The sequence below is a fragment of the Lipotes vexillifer genome, unplaced genomic scaffold (genome assembly GCF_000442215.2).
Source record: "Lipotes vexillifer unplaced genomic scaffold, Lipotes_vexillifer_v1.1 scaffold248, whole genome shotgun sequence".
NCBI lineage: Eukaryota > Metazoa > Chordata > Mammalia > Artiodactyla > Lipotidae > Lipotes > Lipotes vexillifer.
In genome coordinates, this window is record NW_006777568.1 from 434525 (window position 1) to 443270 (window position 8746).

The window sequence follows — 8746 nt, forward strand, 5'->3', positions numbered from 1 at the left end:
TTCCCTACAAATTATTTGGTGCCTGTGATTTTTCTGAACACTACAGCCAGATGGTTCTCATAGAAATCAAGAAGACTGTATTCATATAATTCAAAGGTTTGCTTATTTTTTGGTCTTAAAAAAGATTATTGATTGTAACGTGCAGCTCTACAGGAAAAATCTCGACCGAGGAGGCGAAAACTGGTATTTATTACCGCGCTTGTGCTCATTATAGCCATCTCTGACAGCGGTCCATTAAAATCAATTTTTATGTTTCTTACGTATTTTCTTTTTCTAACATCCTTGGCGCTGTGTTGATTAGCCCGTTAAGACAAACGCTGAGCAAAGGAGTGGGTGGTTTTTCCCCTCTTCTGTCAGAAATAACAAGAACTGCAATTTTAAAATACAACTGCTACTCACAATCAATGAATGGAGGAAACTGAATGTTACGTTTCAGAACAAAACATGAAGGAGTGCTTTGAACTTTTAATGGTTTTATAATTAGAGAAAATAAACAGTGGAGATCGTTCAGAGAAACGTGTTCCGTGAGAAATGGCAATACCCTAACTTCATGCTATCAAGGGGATTTCATACCCTTTCTCCTCTGCTGCGCACACACACCAACAGCCGGACACCGTCTCCAAGAGGCCCAGTGGAGCTACTGATTAATAAGCAATTCCAGGACTTTGGAATAGAAGTCCATTAATAAAAAATTCTATTAACAAAAGTCCCATAAAAGTTCATCACCTGGCAGGCTGATGAACACTGAACGTTGGTCCTGGATTTAAAAATCCAGATTAAGGAAGCAGCAGCTCCCTGTCACCAAACGTCCAAAGAGATTCCCACATCCCACTTGCTTAAGAATCAAAGCGTTCAATACAGTCCATCAACACCTCTATAAATGTATACATTAATACGTCTTGGGGCTCCTAATTACAGGTTATGTCCCTGTGGTTAATCGGAGGTGGAGGGTTCCTGGGCAATAAGCACAGATGCTGAAAACGAACAATCATGGCCCTACCATTTTTAGAGAGATGCTAACTTTTGTGACTGGTAGCGTGTGGCTACGTGTTACCCTGTGATCAATGGAGAACAAGCAATAATCGTATTCTCTCTGTTGCTTTGAACAAACCAAGCAGTGGGTGTCACACAGGACTCTCACTCACTCAGTGTCTGGGATCTTCCGGCCTTGCAGCTTTATCCCGTGCAGACCCTGCTCACAGCCAGAGATCTCGATCTTCCCCAAAGGGCTGTCCATCATTTTGTATTTCATTTCACAGGTCTTGTTCATTCTCGCAAGTACCTAAAGAGAAACAATTTTTAAAGTTACGCATACGTGAAAGAGTTTGGTCACTTCTAAAGCACAACAGAAGCCCCAGTTATTTAAGACATAAAACATCTTCCAAAGTTTTTTCCCCATTTTTGGAATTTAACCATATAGTGTGTCATTTTTATAACATAATCACTTTGAAGACAGAAGATTACCATAATTACCCAGAGCAGCCAACCAACAGTTCACTCTCCTTTCATCTCCGTAAATTATGATCTCCTGGTGGCTCAGTGGTTGAGAATCTGCCTGCCACTGCAGGGGACACAGGTTCGAGCCCTGATCCGGGAAGATCCCACATGCCCGCGGAGCAACTAAGCCCGTGTGCCACAACTACTGAGCCTGCACTCTAGAGCCCGGGGGCCACAACTACTGAAGCCCGTGCGCCTAGAGCCCGTGCTCTGCAACAAGAGAAGCCACCGCAATGAGAAGCCTGCGCACCGCAACTTAGAGTAGCCCCCGCCCGCCGCAACTAGAGAAAGCCCACACGCAGCAACTAAGGCCCAACGCAGTCAAAGATAATTAAAAAACAATTTTTTTTTAATTACCATCTCCCTAGTCTTATTTATCTTTAACCAACGCAGAGTCAAAGATGAAATAAGAGTTCCTTTTAAAAAGTACCTACAGCTATTTAGAATAAAACAATTACCAACAACACTTCCAGTAAAAACTGAAGGCAAAGCATGGGATATTTTGAATAAAGTACGTTTAAAACTAAAGCCTTATTAAATGAATTACAGAAACGGAGCGAGATCCGACTCGGCAGCGGCCGCGGAGGGCCCGCGCGTCGGAATCCCGCCCTTACAGAAGCGCACGGACTTTGCTTGCGTTCAAGCCAGAGTACAAAAGCTATCCTATCAGGTACCCTCCACGCGAACAATTCTGAGAGATGCTAACTTTGGTCAACCCAGTGGAAGTTTAAAAGAAAGAACAGATGTACTAAGAGCAGCGAGAAGCCTGTACCAAGGTTTAGGCAGGCTGGCATTTTGTAAAAATCCCTCGGCCTCGAGGGGAGGCCGGAAGAGAGGGCCGTGGGGAAGCCCACCCGGGCCGCCTCGGCCGCCTGCCCTGCTTCCCGCACACCTCCCTCGGGCCACCTCACGGGCCAGCGCTTCCCAGGGTTCCGCGCTCAGCCACAGCCGCCCCAGAACCGGAGCCCCGCAAGGCCTCCCTGCGAGCTCCGGACTGGAAGTCGGGCTGCCGCCTGGCTTTCCTGACCTCTGCGTCCTGGAAGCCCTTCACCTGAACTTGTCCAAAACCGTAACCGCGCGCGGGCTCTGCCCGTGCAGCGCGTCGGTGAGCGGGCTGCCACCCAGCCCCGCCCCGAGCCCCACCGGACGTGGCTGCTGGGACCCCCGCACACCCCCGCACCGCACTACACGCCGGTCTACTATTTTCAGCTCTCCTCATTCATTTGCGCCCGTCCTCCCGGACTCGCTCACCAACCCCCACCTCCCCGAGGAAGGGGGCCCTCGGGCGCCCTCTTTACACGCGGGCTCTTCCCGCTCCGGCCACCCTCACCTCGAACACCACATCACTACTGACGACACGACGGCGCTACGGCAGCTCAGCGAACCGCAGCCCGCCGGCCAAACCTGGCCCAGCGCCTGCTGCAAGCAAGGGAAGTATTCCTGGGATGCAGCCGTGCTCATTGTTTGCAGGCTGGCGGCTGCCTTCACGCTCCAGCGGCCCTAAGTCCGTGGGCGCCCCTCACGTGCAGCGAGGGTTCCAGTATCCAGGCCTGGACACCGGGGACTGGCCTCTCCCTGACCGTCCCGTCTGCCCCACTTGGCCTGGTGACTGCTTCACAGTGAAACCTCAACACGCCCCCATCGCCCTGACCCCGCAGGTTCTCCTCTCTTCTCTGTGCCTTCCACCTGCTCCCAACAGCACACGCTGACTCCCTGCTCTACCTCCCAACAGCCCCAGGACAGAGGCCCACACAGGTCTATGCCTTGAAGAGGTCAAGCACCATTCCCAAAACTCCATGGTGTGCAAGAAGCATCACTCCCAAGATTCCATCCTAAACCCCTGGGCTCCAGAGCTGCCCTGTTTCAACATCCCCCTTTCTGTGCACAGTGACAGGGATCTGAATCAAATAGCTCTCCAGTTCCCAGTGAGTGGACACAGGATTTTGCTGGGAAACCTTCTCAGATGTTTGCCCGGCATCGGAGATGCTCTCTGACACCTCATATTCCTACCATGGCTCCCCACTGCCTGAGGGATAAAAACCAAAAGAGTCTTCCCACCCCCTCCACTCTGTCATGCGGAAACAGGGATGAGACCAGGCAGAGGGAGATCATGGCCTCCTACCCACGACCCATCACCTTGAGAAAGTCACCTAAACTCTCTGAGACACAAGTGCTTTTATCTGTAGGACAAACGATACCTAAATCGTAGGGCTGGCACAAGGGTTAGCGGGAATGTGTGTAAAGACCTGACATCCCCGAAGGATTTAGGATTACCATTATCCCTGCCGCAACGGACATCCTAACCCAATATCCTTGGCCTTTGACCTCGTCACCCAGAGTGCACTGCTCTGCTCCCTAAATTCTTATCCAACAACTTCAAAATCCTAAAGGTCCTTCAAAAGCCAACTGCCACCCCTTCTCCCAACCCCCTGGGTGCATCCCCTTGTTTCCTGAAGCCAGAATCAACTCCTGACCCGCACCCGCTCACATCTGTGGACATTTTCCATCACCCTGAGCTGCTGGCAGGTGACCATGCTACCACGAGTCAGGGCCCCACGGACGGCAGATGCATTATACATGTAAGGGGTTTATCATACGTGTGTTGAACCAGATCATCAGCATGTCCACCATCCGGGCCAAGGGGCCAGCAGAGCATTTCTCTGAGCACAAACTGTGTTCGGAGAAAGGGTTCTGCTGGCACGATGAGAAGCCTGGACGCGCTATCCCCTTCTGGGTGACACCCTGCGCACCTTAGCGGGTTAAGAGCTCTGAGCAGTCTTGCAATAGAAGTCAGCTTCGTTTCTTTACCGAGCACTAGCAAACATGTTCACTGACCCGTGCCTCCTACCTGAGTCCCTGTTCAGAAGCTGAATGAGCAGGCCTCGGTCAAGAGGAAGGCTGTTTCTCAGCAGATCCAGGCTCAGGGCCCTGGCTCAGGCCTCAGATCCGAGGCCTGACAAGTCACGAGCCCATGGCAGGCAGGACTCCTGTTGGCAAGCCTCCGAAACTGATGCTGGCTAATTTAAGCACAAAAGCAATTTACGGAAAGACATTCCATAACTCACAGAACTTCTGGGAAGGCTGGAGAAGCAGGCTCAGAAAACGGTAGGAACCAAGACTGGCCACAGTCCAACCACAGCCAACACCGAGCCTCAGGATACACCTGTGGGAACAAGGGACTGCAGGCACGCAGCAGGCGCCGGGGCCACCGGCGCCCCGGGAAACAGGAAGTTGCAGCCACCGTCAATTCCCTGCTGCCCAGGCTCCCTGTCACTTGTCCTTGGACTCAGGCCCAAGCAGGTGCCTAGAGCTCGCGTGGGCGCCAGGCCAGGGTGCACCTGTGCCGAGTGGCCGGGAAAAGGGACAGCCTCCAGGAGGGCTGTGTCCAGGCCAGCCCCGCTCAAGCACACAGCCCGGCATCGCTGCAGAAATGAGACCGGCACACAGCCGACCAGGAGAAGGGTGAATGTTAGATGTCCACTCCTCTTACCAGGCCTCAATTTTCTCATCAATAAACTAAGAATAGTAACCTGAGTCCACCAGTCTCCCTGGGCTGTTCTGAGGGGCCCAGCTGGAGAAGACAGGAAAAACGGTGAACGGGGCGGCTGGGCACTCCTGCAGCTTCGAAAGGACCTCTGTCCTACTCAGCACACACCCAGCTCTCACCCTTACTCTGAGGAAAGGCTGGGGAGACACATCCGAGTGCGCAGGGCAGGTCAGGGGTAGGGCAATGAAGGTGACCGGGGGCGCAGGGGCACGAGGATTTCCGCCACATGGGAGGACGAGCAGGTCTCCAAAGAGCTCAGGCCCCTCGCTTCTCCAGAAGGGCCTTGCACGCCACCAAGCTGTCCCAGGAGCTGGGCTCTGAGCACAGCCTGGATTGGCCGAACTTTGGAGGCCACTGGCCTAGAATGCAGGAGAAGGGCAGCCAGCCAACCCTGGCATAGCTGGAAGGGCTGCCTCTGGACCAAATAACGGCCACACACTCCAAATAACAGAAGGGCTGCCTCCGGACCAAGTAACGGCCTCACACTCCAGCTCCTGCATCTCTGCGTGGGACCAAGAGGACGCTGAAGCTCGGCCTGAAGCCGCCGTGCTGCCTCCGGTGCCCAGCACCAGCAGGCACTGCCTGGCAACACGGCACTGGCCCTGGACCACCGGTCTAAACTCATGCCCCAAGGGCAGGCTGCCCCCTCGTATTGCGCAGCAGCTCCTCTGGCCTCCACAGAACATGGTGAGTCGATCACAAACCATGCCAGGAACCAACAAAGAGCAATCAGTCCTTAACAGGAATAACTGGCAAGCTCAAAATCTGAGCTCTGAACAAGCGGCACGTGTCACCGCTAGCCAGCCCACTCAGCTGGTCCTTTAGTTACGTGAAGTCTGAGGAGGTGAGCTCGTTAGCCTTGCTTATCGGTTAAACAGAATGGAAATCAAACCCCACTTCAGTTTCCCTGAATGTGAGGATTCCCCGGAACTCCCTCCCCTAAGACTCGGGCCTGGTACTCACGGCCCAGCTCCTCTGGACTCGGCCTGGCTGAGCTGGACTTTCACCAGCGCCTCTGGGTTTTTAAGCCCATTAGCAGAACCACTGCTAGTTAAAGATAATGCACCATAACCCACCAACGGCTACTTTGCCAGAAAAAGAAAAGCTGCAATTTTTACATAATTTTATACCAACCCAGCCAGAAATGGCGTTTGAGACTCCACAGAAACCTGTGCACGACTTTCTTTCCTGTCGACAGCCGGGGCATTCAGCACAGAGTCCTTCCACGAGCAAAAGTAAAAATTAGCTGAATACTGCATCCTACTACGTTATGGATAATGTGTCCCCAGGACAGAAGCGCTGGGCCATTTGGCGTGGTGTGTGTGTTGACGAGAAGCCCAGGGTGAAACAGCAGGTGTGCTGCAGGTCCCGCAGAGCTGGCAGGCCTGGCGAGGAGGTGGGGGGATGCCTGCAGACAAGATGGGGGTGTCACAGACACCAGGAGGGACCCACGGGGGCTGAAACGGGGCAGCAAGAAGAGCGAGGCTTCCATAGCAGGTGAATGCGTCAGGGAGAGAGAGCGTCTCAGCACAGGCTGGTGGGCGGTACCGTCTGGAAAGCAGCAATTCCAAACGCACACGGGGCTGCCGTGCACGATGGCTGCACAAAGATGCTGGTGGAATCCTGAGCCCTAAGAGTGTGACAGACCGGCCTGACATCCTCCCACTCCAGAGGCCAACCCACCACCAGGCTCCAAAGATGAACTCTCACCAGGAGTTTCATCAACTAACACAAGCCCAGAGAAGGCCATGACTGTGAGCCCCAAGTGGACCACGAAGGCAACGAGGCCCAGTAAAGACACCTGCTCACTGTGGACTCCAGCCCAAGTACCAAGTCCAGGGCCAAGCAGGCTCCCGACAGCCTCACAGGACTCACCGGGGGACTGCTGCTGGGCAGGGAGGGTGGCTGCCACAGGGGAGCAGGGCCACACGCTGCAGGAGCGCAGCTAAAAATGTTTGGAGAAAACAACATCTACCCAGAGAGCTGACTTATAACAAGGGGCCGGCCAGAAGAGAAGACGCACGTGGGAAGCAGGCTGAGGCAGACAGCCAGCAACAGAGCCTGGGAGGCAGGGGACGAGGCCCAGGGGCCACAGAAAGAAGCGTGGGGGAGACGCACAGCCTCCACGGGGTCAGTTTCGTGTCTGGCTTTGTCCCTGAGAAGCCCCAGGGCTTCAAACAAGGGGGAAATCTACCAGGTTTGCCTTTTCAAAGGCTCCCTCTGGCAGCGTAAGGAATAGGTGGGAACAGAGGGTGGGAGTCGTGAAGGAGACCATGGAAACGGTCCACCGAGGCATAAGGATGAGCTCAACCAGTGTGAGGCAGAAGGGAGACTAAATAATGAGCCATAAATAAATAATAATAAATAAATGTTTAATATAAATACCCGAGTGCCCCTTACGCATCAGCCACCAGGCTCAGGTGCTTGAAACTGTAATGAGACAACCGTGGTCTACTGGGGGAGGAAAATTACCCGCAAAAAGCAAATCATGCTGAACAATCTTTGCAACTTTTCTATAGGTCTAAAGTTATTCCAAAGTAAAAGTTTATCTTAGAAAATCAATAGAGATTTGGTAGAATGATTTGAAATATTTACCTGCATCTTTCTACCTGCATTTTCTAAGTCTTCCACAGTAAACCTGAATCCCTTTCACAAGGATAAAAAATTGTATTAAAATTCAGTGTAATATAAAACACAGGTGATGACAGCAAATGTTCTACATTTAGCACTGTCTCAATCTCACACATGCAAAACAATCACACATGACTGCTGATACTCTTCTGCATAAAATAAAAACTCGGAGGTCTGGAGTTTTTTTGACTTTTAAAGAAAGAAAGGGTCGAGTAAAACGAAGACACGTGAAAGAAATCGCGTCTCCTTCTCTCCCATCCATCACAAGTCCTTGCAGCCCCCAACGACCTGGGGCCCTCCCTTCCCGCCTGACCTGGTCTCTGACCAGGACCCTGACCAGTTCACTCTACTTTTAGCTCCTCAAACACACAGATGTTGCTCTTGCCTCAAGGCCTTTGCACCTGCCACTCACTCTTCTTGAAACGCCTCCCCTTCACGTCCTGGCACAGTGGCCTCTTGTCACTTAACTCACAACCCTGCTCAAACATCACCATCTCAGAGAAATCTTCCTAAAGCAGTCCGTCTCCTCTCTCCGTTCTTCCCTGTTCTTTCCTTTACAGCACTTATGGCACATGAGATCACACTAGATTTCTTTTATTTGCCATGCGTCGCCTTCACTAGAAAGTAAGCTCCAATACAGCAGCAAATGTTACGTGACAGCTCTGGCCAACGAGTAAGAAGAAGTCTGCCGAGAGGTCTTGTTTTGATTAAAAAAGAAAGAAAGAAAAATTCTTCTGTGGCTGGCACCATCTCCTCCCCTTTCCTCCTTCCCTGACACTGCAAATGTGATGCCTGGAGCTGTGGCAGCCATCTGGTGAACATGAGGCAAAAGCAAGAGACTGGAGAGCCCCTGGCGCTGACACCGTGAGCCACTACCACACCAGTGCTGTCTGTTGCTAGACTTCTACTTGTGCAAGAAAAAGAAAGCCCTGCTTGTTTCAAGCCAGTGTTCTGAGGATTTCCTGTTTTCTTCAACGTGAGGTTGTCCTAACTGATGTTTGCTATATGCTATTAGCACTCAGAATGCATCACAGGTGCTCAGTAAATACCTGTTGAATAAATGAGCTAATT

At 52.1% G+C, this 8746-nt stretch overlaps 1 protein-coding gene across 1 annotated transcript in view; it reads right to left on the bottom strand.

Annotated features, from left to right (window-relative positions):
- MGMT (O-6-methylguanine-DNA methyltransferase) overlaps nt 1-1276 on the bottom strand; it is a 229821-nt gene extending 228545 nt beyond the window's left edge. Inside the window, exon 1 of the mRNA XM_007451185.1 lies at nt 1146-1276. Coding sequence (XP_007451247.1) covers nt 1146-1270 — 125 coding nt within the window. The 5' untranslated portion in view covers nt 1271-1276. The remainder of the gene's footprint in view (nt 1-1145) is intronic.
- Between the last annotated feature and the right edge of the window lie 7470 nt (nt 1277-8746).